The sequence below is a fragment of the Pteropus medius genome, unplaced genomic scaffold (assembly GCF_902729225.1).
Source record: "Pteropus medius unplaced genomic scaffold, Ma_sr-lr_union100, whole genome shotgun sequence".
In the NCBI taxonomy this organism is placed as follows: domain Eukaryota; kingdom Metazoa; phylum Chordata; class Mammalia; order Chiroptera; family Pteropodidae; genus Pteropus; species Pteropus medius.
Genome location: NW_024349799.1, coordinates 6964716 through 6984000, shown reverse-complemented (window position 1 = coordinate 6984000; position 19285 = coordinate 6964716). Strand labels below are relative to the sequence as shown.

General features: G+C 31.9%; 1 protein-coding gene across 2 annotated transcripts in view; it reads right to left on the bottom strand.

Moving 5' to 3' along the window:
- USP32 (ubiquitin specific peptidase 32) overlaps positions 1–19285 on the bottom strand; it is a 173949-nt gene that overhangs the window by 112076 nt on the left and 42588 nt on the right. For both annotated transcript variants that reach the window (XM_039885848.1, XM_039885847.1), the window contains exon 2: positions 18847–18974. In XM_039885848.1, the coding sequence (XP_039741782.1) occupies positions 18847–18974 (128 nt within the window). The remainder of the gene's footprint in view (positions 1–18846; positions 18975–19285) is intronic.

Sequence of the window (19285 nt, the reverse complement as noted above, 5' to 3'; positions counted from 1 at the left end):
GCTGCCTTAGGGCTACCTTTACAAAGATTGTGGGCTCTAAAATGCTATTTAGGAGAATGGCTACTATTTTGTCCAAGACATTCTTCTCTTATTTGTTCCCTCAGTAACCAAAGATACACATTTAACAAATAAACAGCTTTCTGAGATACCTTATAATCAGGTAAATCTGAGAAACACCACACTAACCCAAACACATACTCATTCTAGACAACAAAAGAAAAAATAAACAAGTGGGCCTACAAACTAAAAAGATTCTGCAAAGCAAAGGAAACCAACAAAAGAACAAAAAGGAAACCTATGGAATGGGAGAAAATATTTGCAAGTCATATCTATGATAAGAAGTTAATATCTAAAATATATAAAGAACTCACACAACACAATACCAAAATAATCAATTAAATAATTAATTTTTAATTTTAAAAAGGTCAGGGGAACCAAACAGACATTTTCCTAAAGACCGGCAAATCATCTACAGGTACATGAAAAGGTGCTCAACATTACTAATCATTAGGGAAATGTAAATCAAAACCACAATGAGATATCACCTCACGCCTTTAAAATGGCTATCATTAAAAAAAGCAAAGAGATACTGCTGTGTGATATATGGGAAAGTTGTTAAGAGAGTAAATTCTAAGAGTTCTCATCACAAAAAAAAAATTTTTTTCTTTTTTTTTTGTATCTATATGAGATGATGGGTATTAAGCAAATTTATTGTGGTAACATTTCATAAAACATGTAAGTCAAATCATAATGCTGCATACCTTAATCTTATACAGTACTGTATGGAGAGAAAAGGAAACCTCTGTGCACTGTTGATGGGAATGTAAATTGGTGCAGCCACTATGGAAAACAGTACAGCCGTTCCTCAAAAAATTAAAAATTGAACTACCATATAATCCAGCAATCCCAAATGAAAATAGGATATTGCAGATATATCTGTACTCCCATATTCACTGTAGCATTATTCAAAATAACCAAGATATGGAAACACCTTATGTGTTTATCAACAGATGAATGGGTAAAGAACATATGGTACAAATACACAATGGAATATTATTCAGCCACAAGAAAGAGAGAAATCCTCCCATTTGTGACAATGTAGAGATGGACCATGAGGGTATTATGCTATGTGAAATTAGCCAGAAAAAGAAAGACAAGTAAAAAAAAAAAAATCTAACTCTTAGAAACAGAGAGTAGAAAAGTGACTGCCAGGTACTGGTGGGTGGGGAAAATAGGGTGAGGTTCATAAAAGGGTACAAACTTTCAGCTGTAAGGTGAATAAGGTCGAGGATCTAATGTAAAAACATAGTGACTACAGTTAATAACATTGTATTATATAATTAAAACTCATTAATAGAGAACTTAGATGTTCTGGGGTGAGGGAAGAAGAAAGAAGGAATCCCCAAGAGTTAGATACTATAAACTCCAGAGTAACAAAGTGTTTTAGAAACCTAAGGAAACTGCTACAAGGGCAGTTTTTTAAAAAATAAAGTATTCCAATTCATACTTATAAGATACATCTTAACAGACAGAGTACATCAAAAACTGGCAACATCTTTCCTTCAGGGAAGGGAAACTAAGTGACTAGGAGACTAGGTAGAAAGATTTTTCACTGTTCTTTTGTTCTTTTTAAACTTTTGAACCATGAGAATGTGTCATCTATTAAAAAAATACAAAAAGAGAAAAAGAAAGGAAAAAGATATGCATTTCCCAACTGCCCTAACAAGCCATATCATACTGGCAAAGACCTAACTAAGGCGGAAAAATGAAGTCACAGTCACCAGACAAAACGGTTGTCCAATTGACAAGTAAGACAGTAATATGCATTTTACATAAAAGTAAAAAAAATCAACATGGAAAATCAATGTATGAACATGCAACTGCAGGTGAGTTTTTAGTAAAACATAGTGGTTAACAACTGTGGAATCAAATAGACCTAGGGTCAAATCTTAGCTCTTGTACTTAGGGGTTGTGTGGCCTTGAATAAATTTTAAAGCTTGAGCTAGAAAATGGGATTAATAAGAAGAGCATCTACACCTCACATGGTGTGGTAAGAATTAAATGAGATAAATTAATTATATAAAATATTTATCATAGTGCCAGGCACATGGTAAATAACTTCTTAAATGTTAGTTATTATCATCAGCAGTGGGAAGTAACATACAACAGTACCCAATATGGATTTGAATACACAGACTTGAATCCTGGATCTGCTCATTAATTTTCCTATTTTGGAAAGTAACCTAGCTTCAAGCCTCAGTATCTTTTCCTCATTCATAAAATGGTAATAATATCAGTATTTGCATCATGAAAAAATGTCAAATGACTTAAATCACATAATAAAATCATAGAATAAAAATTCCTGAATCACTAGGAAAACACAATCTTAACCAAGTGTTCAAAGTTAAAATCCCCATTAATAGGATAAACCAGCTCCATGTAGTTGTTCAAAGTACTAAATGATGTATTTGCAAAGAAGCTAATAAAGTAACTAGCATATAATATTAATAAACAGTAATATAGTATTTCTGAAGGAAAGGTTTAGTTTCAAATAAACAAACTGCTTTTATTTGGAGCTCCTGTAACATCTGTAAATTATGTAATTATATATAACTATGTTATTGCCAGTTTTAGGGTAAACTGATATTATCCACAGGATAATTTCATTGGCCTTTATGACATGATGCTTTCAAACGACCTAATGAGAAACAGACCGATGATAATTAAAATGGTTCAGGTGGTATCTCTTTGGAGTTCAAGGATATTAAATAAATATTCTATTATCCTTCAAATAAATAGGCTGGTGTGGGCTTAATGTGGTTTCCAGAGATTATTTTAAAAAATAATCCTGACCTTAATGAGGGGGGAAAAAAAGACAATGAAAATCAGTAATAGGGACTATTTTTCAATCCAATAAAACTTCAATACATAACTTTCAAAATACCAGTACAATTAAGCTGTTGATCCTTTTTCAGGGCTGTATGGACAAACAAAAGAATTCTCAAACACACTTGGATGAGGGACTCTTAATACTCAGGAACAAAAAAAAAGAGGGTGCCCTACACGAAACCCAATCAGAACCAGAAATCAAAGATAGTACTAGAAGATTAATGGACAACAGCAAACCATACTGCACATAGGTTCCATAGGTGATTTCTACCAACAGAAGACCTGTAACACCAGAAAATCCAAAGGTTATCCAACCATCAAGCTTTGGTGACTGCATCAACTGTTTAGTATCTTGACTTGTGATTGTGAATACACAAACCCATGAGAGTTACAAAATTGTATAGAATTTAATATACACCCAAATAAAACTGCAGAAAGCAGGAAAATATCAGTAGATCATATTAGTGTCAATATCCTGGTTGTGGTATTATGTATTTGCAAAATGTTACCTTCAGGAAAGACTGGGGCAAAGTATAAAAAGGACCTCTTTGTGTTCTTTCTTAATAGCTGCATGTGCATCTGTATGTTAATAAAAATTTCAATTAAAAAATTTAGAATGAACAGATCTTCAGAGTATTTGTGTAAATGTACCACAGAAAGAATTTTTTTAGGAAAAATTTTAATATTAAATGTATTTGAAATAATACTTTCTCCCTACTACTAGCTTTAATAGCTAGTTTTTCTCATAAGGGCACGATAACAAAGGGAAATAATTCAATTCCACAAAGATAGACACATTTAAAACTTGGACTTATTTGAAAACAACAAAACCCTTTTTTGAAATAACATAACCCTTTTCCAATTAAAAAAAAGGAAACATAAACTATTCATAAAGCTAAGTAAGTGATAAAAATTATACCTCACATAATAAATATTTATTGTGCATCTATGTGCAAGGCATCAAATGGGGGTAAGGGAGACACAGTGAAGAAGAAAAATAAAGAACTTAATTATTATTTCTTGGCACAACATTTTGTAAAACCTTAATCAAAAAACAGATGTATACATCTTCCCATACATGTGCTTAATTACTCTAAATCTTCCTCATCTCATTAATAAGTATCTTCGTTTTGAAAGCTTATTTTCTTAGATTTTTAGAAGTCTTTTCAGATGGAGAAAATTTTGATCTAGCTATCTATCAATAGCTGGATTTTATTTTATTAAATCACAAGGGCAACTAGAACACTCATTATAAAACAAAAGAAGTTATAAATATCTTTAATATCATTAGAACAATATCACCCACGCAATAAATTTTCAGAGTAATCACTACTGAAAATCTCAAACTGTAATTATACAAATCTATATCCAGTAGTGAAGGAAGATTTCTCTAATAAATTTTTTTCAGATAGAGTAAGAAGCAATAAACTTGGCATTTTAGAACATGCATATTTATTACCACAATTCCACAAACACATGCCACATGCAGGTTCCAGGGATCAGGATCTAGAGATTTGAAGGGCAATTATTCGGCCTACCACACTTTCCAGAGTAGTTATGGTCCCAAGAAAGTGAGACAAACGCCATTGTTTTTTCCTTTCTCTGTTGTCCTACAGCTTGGCTCTGGACACAGGCACAATAGCCGGAAGTGTGTGGCACAGCAGGGCAACTAAAGCACCAGCTTTCTGATAAGAGGACTGAAAATGGGAGCTCCAAGAAAAGGAAAAGTATTATGGATACTGAGAGGAAAAAGGAGCTCAGGAAAGTTGCTGGGTTCACCTCCTAACTGCACTTATATGATCTGACCCTAACCAACAAAACAAAGTCTGAGAATTAAAATTTAGGGTAGATCACTGCCCAGGTTCCAGACTGGCCACTAGGTGAGGAACATGTGGTAAAGATCCAAATAACACTGCAAAGTCTTTGAAAACTAACACTGGAACCACAACCAAAAGAACACTGGTTGGAACTTGCAGACTGAACCCATCAATATCAATGATCTGATAAAACAAATATGTCAACGTCTCCATAGGATTTATAGAGACTCAGAATCTTGTAACATATTTAAAATGTCTAGACTATAATCTAAAATTATTCAGCATATAAAAAACCAGGTAAGTCTTAATTCATTTACAAAAAGACAATCAATAGGCATCAACCCTTACATATGACAGATACTGGACTTATCAAAGACTTTGAAAGAGCCATTATAAAAATGCCCAAAGAAATATGGGTAAATACTTTTGAATGGAAAGAAGGAAAGCCTCAGCATAGAAATGGAAGACATAACAAAAAACCAAATGGAAATTTTAGAACTGAAAATAACAATAACAAAACAAAAATATAATTTCCCTAAATCTACTAGTTGAAAATCTAGGAGATTTAGGGAAATTATAATTTTTGTTTTGTTATTGTCATTTTCAGTTCTTCTTGTTATGAAAGACGACTCCTTGTGATGGCATAGTCTATTAATCATTAACACTTCAGTGTTAATTATTTTAATCAGATGGCTTTCTTCATAACCTTAGTGATACTACATAAAGATACTATATTTCAAGTTTGTCCTCGACTTTAGTCACCCTTTTCTGATAAAGTGCCTATAGTTGGCACTCAGCAACTATTGAATAAAGCTGATGAGCAGAAATAAATAGTACCAAAGCATAAGTCCTTATGAGATGCAGAAAAAAGTTTTTCTAAATGTGAGTACTAGGTACAAAATAGGTCCACTGCTGTACAAGATGTGCTTAATAGATCTTGAGACTCAATATCCTGTTTCTTTTAAGTGAGTAAAGTAGGTACCTCTGTACATCTAAATTATACTTTTAGAATATTGTTCTTAGAGGGATAAATTCAATAAGTATTACACTACAAATCAGAAAAAATGTATGTTATATGTGACTTAAAATCCAATGGCATTTCATTTTGGTTCTCTAGGATGTCTATAATTAAAACACAGGTAACAAAGGTAGAAAGGATACAGAGAAACTGGAACCTCCATACACTGTCCGTGGTAGTGTAAAATGGTGCAGCCACCTTGAAAAACAGTCTGGTAGTTCCTCAAATGGTTAAACAGTTACTATATGACCCAGAAATCTCTTCCAAGGCATATACCAAAGAAATGAAAACATCTGTCCGAAGCATGTTCAAAGAATCATATTTTTAACAACCAAAAAGTGGAAATAACCCAAATATCAACCAACAGATGCATGAATAAACAAAAAAGTGGAAATAACCCAAATATCACCAATAAAAAGGAATGGACTGATACATGCTGCAACATAGCATGTTTTCAAAATTCATCTAAGTCAAAGGAGCCAGTCACAGAAGACCATATAGTTTATGATTCCATCTATAAGAAATTCCAGAATAGGTAACTTTATAGAGATGGAAAGTAATCAGTACATTATTTAGCCTAGGGCTGGCAGGGGAGGATATGGAAAGAAAAGAATGACAAAGGGTATAGTGTTTCTTTTTGGGGTGATGAAATTGATTGTGGTGATGGCTGCACAACTCTTTGAACAAACTAAAGGGCATTAACTGTATACTTTAAATGGGTGAATTAAATAGCATGCATTATATATCAATAATTAGGAAACTGTTAGGAAAAAAATACTACTATTTCATTCAAAACAAAGATCTGGTACATATAACAAATTTTAACACACTTTTCTGAAGACTGCTCCTGCAAGGCGTTTTTATTCCTCATTCCCAAATTTTATTTTTGAAAATCAAATGCAAGAAAGAATGAAGATGGAAAAAATAATTCATAATTAATCTAAATGTGAGGTATTATACGCGAGCACTATTTTCTATATAAAAGTCAAAACACTTCTATTGTTTCTTTCACTTGGAAATTAACGAAGAAATCATTCCTTAGAGCTGGTAAAATTGCCACCCATACATAAAATACCTAAGCAAATTATTTTGCCTACTACTAATTTCTACGAACAGTACCAGCTATAAACTGAAACTATTAAAAAAGCTAAACTCTAGCTAGAATCTGTCAAAAATTAAAACACATTTTCACACATGCTACTAATTTTATTTTTAAAGGACTATCTCAGTTTCTTTCACATGAGGCAAGGGAAAAAAAAATTCTTAAGCCTGATTTCTCCTTCCTCTGAGGTTAACTGCTTAGTACAGATGTAATTTTATATCTAATATATTCCTATTGTTTTTATTAATGATAATTTAACAACATGCAAATGATGTGATTAAAATTCACCCTTAATTCACCTCCCATATTTTATCTTGATGTCCCACAATATTTCAAAAGTAAATAAAGAAAACTCGTTAATTAAACCTTGCATCAGAGCTTTTTAAATTCACAGTTGGGACAATGAGGGCCAAAAAGCATAAAAGTTCATGGAATATAAAGGAAAGAAAGAAAGCCCAATATAGATAGACAGACAGACAAACAGACAATATATATACATATATCACAACTAAAATATTTAAGCTAAAAATTCATTTAGAAGAAAAACTAACCTTTGTCTCATGGAAAATTATACTAAAAAGCTATTGGAGGGTATGAGATGATTTAGCCCTATGTATGAAAACTAAGCAAATGAAAAAATAATGCGATTGTTAAATCCAGGGGACAAAAACAAGAAATCAAATTGGAAAAAAAAAACTAAATCACAATACACTATGTTGCAGGGGATATTTGCAGTCATAATTTTGTAAATAACTAATACTGATTTAACCAAAAATATTGATATAATTGCATTGAGAAGATGTGGAGAAAAATATATAAGAAAGCAACAAATCTTCTGCAACTGGAAAGCAAAGGATAAAATCTAGAGTCAACTAAGAAATAGCAGTGAAGAACAGTATTAGAAAATAGAGGTATATACCAGAAGCTATTACTATAAAGTAGTTCCCTCTAGAACCCTTAAGATCGAGGTAGGTGGAGACAAGAACTCTAGTTTTTCACTAGTTCTTTCTGATTCTGCTTTAACTATGTGCATATATCACAATGAAAAAAATAATAATTTAAAAACTTTATTTACAAAACAGAAAACTGGATGCTGCTAAGGAAGGACCCTAGGTAATGGAGATAAAATGGAGAATGCTTACTCTTCACTAAAAATACTTCTATAAGTTTTAAAGGTTTGCCATGAACACCATTACCTATTTCATTTAAATCAATTAACAAATAATAGTGCACAGTACTATCAAACATGAAACAGAGGGTAACTGAAAACAAAAGAACACTGTAATTCAATTTAGAAACTATAACTAAAACATTTATTATATTTTTAAAGGCAATTTTAGTAAACATAATTTTCATCTATACAGAAGCACTGTCCTATCTATTTAAGTAAATTCCTGTCTCTACTTACCCTAGGTCATAACACAACTTACATTATACAGCTTGTGGCAGTAATGTTCGCTGTTCATACAATATATTTTTTTTTCTTTCTTCCTTAGTAATAGAACACCAATTTTTTCCAAGCTCTTACTGTGCCTGTTTAAACTTATACTTTCCAGAGTCTCTTACAACTAGGGACAGCCAATGAGACGCAATGGGAAGTCAATGGGTGGACTTTCAGGAAAGGATCTTTGATCAAACAGGCCCTGGGTCCCTAATGACAAAGTAGAGCTGCCATTCAATCCCTGCAACGCCTAACTTTGAAATTCTTTTACACAAAGGAAAAATAAAACTTATTTTTCGGTCACTTTTGAGAGGGGGTGGGAGGGAGGAGTAATATATTTCCCACAGATACATGGGTCAGTCATAAAGCCTGAATTTCAAATCATCTGCCTTGGTAACTTGATTTAGGGTCCATATTTGACAACATGGTTTATTTTCTCATTCTACTGGGACTTAACACTGTGGTTGTCACATGGAATTCTTGGACTCGGTATGAGAAACTCTGTAAGATAGCTACCTCTTTGAGGTTCTCCCAGAGAATCACCAAAGGAAAATTTATGCACGTGGTTTAGAATAGTCTATAATGTAAGCCCTGTCTCCCCCAAAAAGACCTACCAAGTTTTATGAAAATAAGTCTGATTATTCTCACAGGATGTTCTAAAAGACAGAAATTAATTTTACTTATATAGATTACTATCCTGTCAAGTTACTTTATTGTTAAAGAATCAATTGTTAAATGGAAAATATTAAATTTTCAGAAAGAACTTAAACATGTTAATTGTTCCATATTCTTGGTATACCTTATTTTATTTGCCCTGAAAACCATTCTTTTTAAACATAAGAATTATCCAGGGCTCCATAAGTTTATGTTAGGTATATATCCCACAGAACTGTTGACTATTACATGCTAGGCATGAACCCATATGATAATATGAGTCAGAGAGTAAGTTACTAATATTTTTCTTAAATTTACAGAATAGGACACTATTACTTCTCTTCCTTAAGTCCAAAAGCAAACAAGTTTTCACTAAGCAAAATATCCAAAATACCTCTGTACATTACCTATTTATATCTGACAGACTGTCAGACCAATAAACTAATCCCAAGATTGATTGGACAAATCAGATTACTATGTCTGTTTGCCTTAGGTAACTTTCTGCTACCACCAAATGGATTGCAAATCCTGAAAGTCACAGTCTTAACCTCTTTTTTGGTCTCTAAAGATACCTTGTCTACTAAAGGCTATTCAAATATACAACCACAAGACACACTCAGAACATAAACTACAGTATCACTAGATATCAATGAGGTAAATTATTAGTATATCCTCTCAATGAGCTTGGCATTGGTTGAAGATTCAGGTTGTAACTCTCCTTTCACTTAGTACCTTCCTTTAAAGCAAACATTTGTCCCTTTTTGACTGCTGATTTATTCCCATCCCAAAGAAGAATTCTCTTTAGACCCCTAGTGTGCTTGAAAGAGTCTGTTAAGGCTTCAGGTTCAATTACTAGGTTTCAAGTTAAAATTGCTCTCCTTGGAGTTAGAACCCCTGAATTCTGCCTGTGGAGATCTCCGGATCATTTTTTTCTTTGTTGTTCCACACCTAATCCATGATCCTAAGACTGGATCTTTGTCTCACAACTGGCTCCCTTTATCTGTTCTTATTTTGCTTTACTGTCTGTACTTTTCTTGGAAACTAATTATCCTGGACCATCTATTCTTAATGATCTCATTCTGAAATCTTGTTTTAATTTTGATTTTCTAAGTTTAATTTAACCCACAACTACAAATCAAGAGAGAAAAGGCAGAGTTCCAAATTAATCATTGGGAATTCCTTCCTTTCACTGCCCTAATTTCCCCAACCTAACCTAACCCATATCCTTCTTCCCTCTACTTCAGGCGCATCTCAAAGTCAACAAGTAGAACATTACAATTTAACTGCACTTCTAACTCTTCCAATTATAGTCTAGCTGGTCATATACCTAAACTTCTACAACAATTCTGGAAAAAGGGTTAGAAGTTCTTTAGCCTTAGAACTTAAGTGACGAGGAAAAGTTAGATTTATTTTTTACTTCATAATCTTTAAAAATAAAGTTAGAACTAAAATCTAAATATCCTAACAAAGACTGAAAGAAAAATGATACATTCTATCAATAGTCAATTTTTATACTTCAGGCTTACTTCTCCAGGCAGCGTTAAGTATTCTTCCTAAAAAACACAAAAAGTAATTCTAATTAAATGTTTTACAAAGTTTTTGAGAAATAACTAGGGTATAACAGACTGTACACATTTAAATGTACAATGAATCGGTTTTGTCATGTCATGTCATACCACTGAAACCATCACCACAATCAAGAAAACAAACATTTCTATCACCTTGAAAGTTTCCTCACATCCTTATGTAATCTATCCCTTCCTCTTCTTCCTCCTGCACCAATACCAGCACTTCCTTTCAAGTAAGCTTCCTTTCTTGACAGATTACTTTGCATTTTCTAGAATTTTATATAAATGGAATCATGAGCATGTGCTCCATTTTTACTTGGATTCCTTCACTTAGCATAATGGTTTTGAGATTCATTCACGTTGTTGCATATATTAAAAGATCTTCTGTTTTATTGAGGAATCACTGAATACAGTTTTACAAAGTAGTAAGAGAAAATCCTCATTGTGAAAAACATCTTATATTTATGATGAATAGACCTAACATTTTAAATATGCTTCTATTTTAAAAGGAAGACTGTCAAAGAAAGGCTGCTCAATGAAGAAATATATTTTATTAGTATCATCACTTCTGAGGAAAATAAAAATAAAAACTTCAGTTATCTAACTTTAGTAACTAAAAATACAAAGCTACATTTCTTTAAAACATATTGCCATGAATTAATTTTAAAATATATATTGTTGAGAGAACAATTATCAATTAATATGGGAGAAAATTAATTAATTAATTTTGAATGCCAAGTTAATATGGGAGAAAATACACTGATAAGTTTTACTGTATGTGTTGTAACTCATTTATTGTATGCTATTATTGGGTGAGTTCATTTCAAAGAACTTTTATTCAAAGACATTTTATAACAACTATCTAGTCTAAATAATGGGAATAAACAAGACTTACTAAAGAAAAATACTGTAAAAAAAGAATGGACTATCATAAGGACTTCCTTTTTAGCTGTAATATATAAACATTTTTCAATAAATAATTTTCTATCCGATACTAGTTTGCATGAATATAGGAGGATATATTGCTGTTTCTTCATGTTTCTTCATTTATTTCCGGAGAATACGTCCCTGAAAATCCCAAAACTGACTGAAATATTTCTTAATAACAAAAATAATCCTAAAAACCACAATTTTTTTATAAAATGTTATATATTTATATTTGAACCTACAATATATGTAGTTACATTGTTTATGTGTTGTACATACATGTATTTAAACTGCAATGTATACAGCATATAATATCTGCAATTACATAGCTAACAGTTTTTTAGAGTCCATCTTTTTCTATTTATTTACTTGTTTGTTTGTTTGTTTATGGTGACTTTTTTTTATATAGAGAGTCCATCTTTTTCATGCTAGCATATTTGGGACAACACCTCGGATTCCCAGAAAGGTAATTCAAGATGTTTTTATAACTTAAAGGAAAACTGGGAAAGAAAAATGTACCCCAAAGCTGTGGATATAAATGAATCTGAACATGAATTCTTTCCTCTTCATATTTCAATCAGTTACTCAGAAAAAATAAAGCATTAATTACATTTAGAAGCACATTAAGAAAAGATCCTGATATTTACCACTTAATGATAAAAATATGAAAATAAAGTTCAATTATATTTTACAACTCTTCTCCCTTTTTTATCTAAATACTGAATATAATAACTTATATTAGTCAAAGATGATAGCCTTAAAATTTAATAACTACCCTATACAAGGCAAACATAAAAATAGTTTCATTTCTGTTACAAATAGAAATTTATTAGGTAGGTACTCAATAAAATATAGCTATATTTATTCCACCTATGGGCATGGTGGGAGAGGGAAAAAGGATAAGAACCCAGATGCCTCCGCTCTACATTCACCCAAGTTTAGCAAATGTTAGTTGCTTTCCCTACCATTTAGAATTCCTTTTATATGATTTTGCAACTTCTACAGTCAAACTTAGCTAAATTTTGGCAGAGTTTTTAATACCGCCAGTTATAAATTAATTTACAATACCAATTAAGAAACATACTATTGGATTAAAAGTGTCTTATCAAGAATGACATGAACAGGATACCAATTGTTTTTATCATCTACTACACCAGTATATGAGCTCAGTTAATAGACCAAGGATTAAAAACAAGTGATTATGCATAAGTTATTTTCTATAAGAGTATTTTAGTTCTAATATAAGTGAATAACTTCTTTGATATCTGGCATACCACTTAGAACATTCATAATTTATGTAATGTACCTCATGTAATGTTTTATACAAGGAGCTCACTGATCCTTAATGACATGTCAATTCTTCTACTATAAACTTTTTCAATAGTTTATGAAGCTGTTTAAAAATCACTCTAGGATAAAACTTGACAGTTAAGAATCATCTAGATGATAATGTACATTTTTTTAAAGTTCATATGTAATTTTACAAGAAGAGAGTGATATATTCGGTTATTATCTTCATCTAATAGAACACCTGCAATCCTTTTTTGTCCAGTCTTATAAAGAAAAATACTGAAAAACTGAAATTTAAAATATTAGACTGTAAACAAAAAGTGACGCAGTTAAGATAAAGACTAGTGAATATTTTACAGATTCTAGTTACAGGAAAAGATTTTAAACCAGTATCCTATCAGCTATAATGTAGAGATCAGGATGTACTGTTACCAATGAAAACTTAGATTGCTTCGCCCTGGTTGATATAAACACATTAGTTATTTTAATATGTTACAACAGTCAATGATCAATAGCACCAAGAGCTAACAATCAAAGACTAGCGTTTTCAAGAAAGTTGTCACCCAGGGTGCTAGTAAATCCAACATAAAGGGGTGTAATCAATAATACAGATCAACTCACATGAAAACAAGAAGCAAACAAATCATTATTCTACGGTCGAGAGTCCCCATAAACCTACACTATCTAGTAAATTCATGTCCCTAGTCCCAGGGGACATCTAAATGCAATATGAATACCTCAGCATAAACTTACCAATAATAATGAAAAAATACCCTACTAATCAGCTGTATTCACATGTTGATCATTATGTCTGAACACACTCTAGGTTCTAAGATTGCTTTTGCTTAAAATGTGCATTTTCCTCTAATTTGAGAAAGGTTAAATGTTCAAAGATTGCAAAGTTAGCAATGCTAACTGACTTCAGTTTCCTGGTCACTCTTGTAACAGAATTTTTTTTTGCTAAAAAAATAAAAGCATTAATAAATCAAATACTCATTATGTTTATATTATATATGTAGTATCCTGGGGAAGGTTTTTAAAAAGTCATAAAATCTGCCCAACAAGAATTGTAACTTAGTTGAGAGATGAGATTTAAATGAACAATTAGTGAACAAGCCGTTATCAAATAAAATGTTGTGATCTGTAGTACAGAGGCAGACTTTAATACTTGTAAGAGTTTACAGATGGAAGAAAAACAATGTGGGCTAAAATTGTCAGAGGCAGCTTATATGGAGGAAGGTGAGCAGTATTATTGTACTAGCCAGTCATTCAGAACCAAAATCAATCTTGAGATATGGATTTAAGTTAAAAGGAATAGTTAATGAGTAGCTACTATAAATTCACTTGCCTAGAAGATTTTGTAAATGGTAAAAACCACTTTTAAATGAATGTAAAAACAAATAAACAATTACAAATTAATACTACAAGGAAATGTTTTGTTATTAGATTTCCTTGGGGGTGGGTCATGGCTGGGGAGGGGTGAGCAACACCCTAAAGAAAATATAAACACTTGGATTATTAAGAGTTAGTGGCCTTGGTTCAGAAAAGTCCAATTTCAAATAGAACGCATTTTTCTTTTACTTTCCATTTACTTTGTTTTAACCTTGTTTTCTCAACCTCCTCAAATTCTTGCTTCTTCCAAATAACACATGGATACTATTACAAGCAAGATTAGAACTGCATCAAGATATTAATTACACTAACCTGTCCTAGAAATAATGAGTCTAATGAAATCAATGCTTAAATTCTAAAAATTGTAAATTGTCATGTTATTCCTTATCCAAAACAGCCTCTGACTTGGAATTAATCACAGGAAGTCTTCAGAGAAGGTAAAAAAATGGGAGTTCAGTTCAATCCTAGATAAATCTCTTTTGCTCTAAAAATATATAGCTACTCTCTTCCAGAAAATAATTTAGAAATTTACATTGCTTCTTTAATTAATAAAAGAGTAAAGTTATTTTCTTTTTAAGCTCATCATCCTTTTGCACTAAGATTCCAAAAACACCCTTCCTTGCTCAAAGATATATGTTATTACTTCTACTATAAAGAAAAACACTTACGAACTAGGGCATAAAGTTCTCTCTCCATCCACAATTGGCAACTTAAGTGGTTCCTGTGGCTTTTCCTACTGAGATACTGACATTAAAATAATGCTATTGTGCCTCAAAACATTAACTTCTGCATCCTGCCAAGAGTAGGTGACCTTCTTTACCCAGATGTAAGGCCCAAGCTCTCTGTAAGGTTTTAAGGTCTCACTGGGTCCATGATTACTTCCTAAGCTTTGCAACTAATCACTTTGCTTATAAATCCCATCACTAAATTTCATTTCCCTGCAGCTATAGAGTACAGATCCTATTCAGTGAGTCTACTATCCACTAAAATTAAATTCAAGCTTCAAAACTACCTGCCCAACTTATATTTCTATTTTGAGATATACCATTTCTCCTTCAGCAAATAACTTCAGAACTCTGCATATATGAATTACACTCATAAATTCTCTCCCTTTCTTAAACACACAAAAGCTGATGAAGTCTATCTACTCACCTGCCTATCTTCGAAGGATGCTTGAAATAAGCCACAAGCTCATTTTTTATGAATGCAGAACTGAGTTTAATGAGGTTCACTCATCTTTTTAGATTATTGTATGAGAAGCTATAAAGGCTTCCTTTCCTGACAAAATAGCAGAGATTAATCAAAGAAGTACTTAGTTCCTTAAAATACTTTACAATTTACATAACATATGTACTAATCAACACCCGCATGCTAATAGCACCCTTCCTCACTTAAAATAAACCTAAGTCAGTAAATAATAGGGCAAAAAAAGTTCATCATCATCACTAAAAGCATTTATATAATTTCTATTGTGTTTAATACTGTTCTAGAGTTTACACCAAAAAAGTGTTAACTATAGTGAAACTGAAACTATCATTGCGGATTTTACAATTTAAAATTAAGATCATTCTTATAAAACAATTAATTATTGTAGCCAGGGATGACTCTTAGAGATAGTCAAAAAAACAGAGATTCTTGAAATAGTTTTGGGTTAAATGAAATTTATGAAATAGTCATATAAAAATAATACTGCAGCGAGTTCCACTTCCACCTGAGATACAGAAAGCCTGAAAGAATGCCACTCATAAACAAAAAACTAGAAAAAGCCAGATAAACTATAATGTTACATCTCTTAGGCCCATCAGAAAGTTCAGATCGCAAGGCAACTAAGTAGTCTAACACCCCAAGAAGGACAGATTCCTCCCAAACACAATATACTCAGACTGCCTCTCCAATGCAGAGCATGGGAGGAAGATGCAGCTGCCATGCAAAAGAGTAAGAAAAAAAATCAGCTAAAATTTTAACAAAGTACCACTAATCTATTTTCTGTCTCTGTAGATTTGTCTATTGTGGCCATTTCATATAAATGGAATTAAAAAATATGCAGTCTTTATATTTGGCTTCTTTGATTTGGCATGTTTTGAAGGTTCAACCATGCACATCTAAAAACTTCATCCCATTTTGTTAACAAATATTACGCTGTATGGATACACTATATATTGTTCAGTTGATAGGCATTTGACTTGTACACTGAAAACTATAAAACATCATGAAAGAAATTAAAAACCGAAATAAATGAAAAAACATTCGTTTCAAAAATCAGAAGACTTAAATATTGTTAAAATGGCAATACTCATTAAATCAATCTATAGATTCAGTGCAATCCCTATCAAATCCAATCTGCTTTTTTTCCCCCCAGAAATTGACAAACTAATCCTAAAATTCATATGTAAATCAAGGGACCCAGAACAGACACAACTTGAAAAAAGACAAAGCTGGAGAAAAGACACTTTCTGATTTAAAACTTACTACAAAGCTACAGTAATCACAAGGTGATACTGACATGAGGACAGACACAGAAATAATGAAATAGAATTGAGAATCCAGAAATAAAACCTTATGCTATCGTCAACTAATTTGCAACAAGAGTGACAAGAAAATTCAATGGGAAAGACTAGCATTTTCGACAAATGGTCCTAGAACTGGAGAACCATCTGTAAAAGAACAAAGTTAGACTCCTCACATCATACACAAAAATTAACATGAAATAGATGAGATGTAAATGTAAGAAATAAAACTCTTAGAGGAAAACAAAAAGATAAATCTTTGTGACTTTGGGTTAGGCAATGAATTCTTAGATACAATACCAAAATCAAAAGTGATAAAGGGAAAAACAGGTAAATTGGATTTCATCAGAATTTAACTCTTGTGTTTCAAAGGGCACCATCAAGAGACTGAAAAGACAACCTACAGAATGGGAGAATACATTAGCAAATTATGTATCTGACTTGGATCAAACCAACTAAAAAATGGACAAGGACCTGAATGGCTATCTGTTTACAGGTGTAGAGATGTACACATGAAAATCTTTATAAATCATCCAAAGAGAAGAGTCAGATATTCTCATGTAACTTTTTCTCAGCACCATGAATTACATTGAGTCTGACAGTTTTGACTTTAAAAAAAGAGCTAAGGGAAAAGAAAAGCTGAAGTCAGCATATATGGGTATCGCCCGATTTTTGAAAGTTCCCTTTAGGCTACTTCACTTTTACAAAAGACCTACATTAGTACTTGTTTTCACTAACTGAAGGAAATACAAAGAGAATTTTCACATTTATTAAAAAAAGTGAAAGCAAAAACAACATTCAGTGTTTATTTTACAGTGAGCCATTAGAGGCAGTATATACCAGGAGTAGTGAGAGTAGCACTACCAAGCTCCTTCCCCAGGAACTAGACTCAGCATCTCAACATCAAGATGCCATACTTTGAACTGTGTCTGTAAGCATCTGTACTTTATCTTGATTTATTCTGTGTATTCATTCTATGCCATTTAGGCTTACAAAAGGTTTCATTAGGAATGTTCTACTTTCTGTAGTGGGAAAAATCTGTATTTGAATTTGGAAGCATCTTGAATTAATTACTATGGACTCAGTTTAAATCCCTTCCTCTAACTGGCAACTTATATTATCTCATGAAATTGCTAGTTATATCCTAAAATGAAATATTCTAAATTCCAAATTTTTATATGATACTATATAAATTATTTTTTGCAGGATGTGTCTTTATTATGGAAAACACATGGAGTGAGTTCTTAAGTAAAGTTAGCTAGCACGGATGATATATTTACCTAGTATAAACTAGCTAGAACCATTTTTCTTTTTCTTCTTTTTTTACAATATATTTTATTTTTCACCTCTAAGCTCTATCTATTTACTTATTTTTAAAGATTTTTATTAATTCTCTTATATGCATTCTTATGTAAAATTATGTGCTTTTTTTGGTCATTATTTCAGATTTATGACAGGGTTAACTTTTTCCCTAATATGACTAACTGGGTTCTCTGTTTCAGTATGAATTAATCTTCCTATTTTCTTATCATCTTTTTGTCTTAAATGCTAGTATAATATATTGAATAACTCTGGTATACACCTGAAACTAATATATTATTGTATGTTAGCTATATTTTAAAATTCCTATTATAATTTTCACTGTTTTATTACTTTTATTCTCATTTTGCATTTAGAATGACACAATAAATATCTGTGCATATTCCTATAAAATAGTAAACACATTATTTTTAGAAAGGGAATATTTGTGTCAACTTAGCACATTTTATCTCTGCCTAAAAATTTTAGTAGAATTTAAATAAGCCTTCACAAGTTCCAATTAGCTAGTGTTTCATTTATAACATTTAATTTTATAGAATTAATTTAATTAGATTTTACTATTTGGAAAGGTTTTCTTTAACATAAAATTTATAAAACATAGTCCCAATATAAAAATTATGTCAAAGTGATGAAGTTTATAAAAATAAGGCCAGTTATACAAATGATTTCATGATTATAATCAGTAGCTATTAAAGCTCAGAAGTACAAAAGAAGCAGAATTGTATCTCTACCATACTTCCATTTGACCTCTAAGAACACAGCCATACTGACATCTAAAACAAGACCTATTTACCTACTCGGTAAGAAAACTGATAACTAATAACTGGGGGGAAGATTAAATTTGTTAAAACCAGGAGGCCCCTCAAGAAATCAGGCTGGTGGATAACTATCTGAAAATAAAACCTAGAATGTAAAGATTACCTCCGCAACTTTTGGAGGTACTCCATCCCCAAGCACTTCCCTGATGAAACAGTGCTGGCCCATGTAATACGAGAGTCCACAGGTCCTCTTGAAGGCATCTTTCAGTCGTTTCAGCTCTACATCTGTAACTATAATTCAGAAATAGAAGATAGGTAAGAAAAGGTCTCTCAAAATCTTTACAATTTTTCAGCCCAATTTCTAATAAAATTGGCAAATGTTATTTATTTTTCCAGGTAAGTAAAACGAACCTAAAGATATTTAGTCATAATTTTAATGTTTTCAAATCTAATCTAGGAAGTGAATATGAAAATTCTTGACCCACTATCTTCAAACAGCAGAACATTATACTATGCATGCAAATTTCAGGCAGGGACAAGGAAGAGGCAACAAGTACTTCAAATGAGAAGGTAAGCTAAATGGCATTAGGTTCTGGCATTAC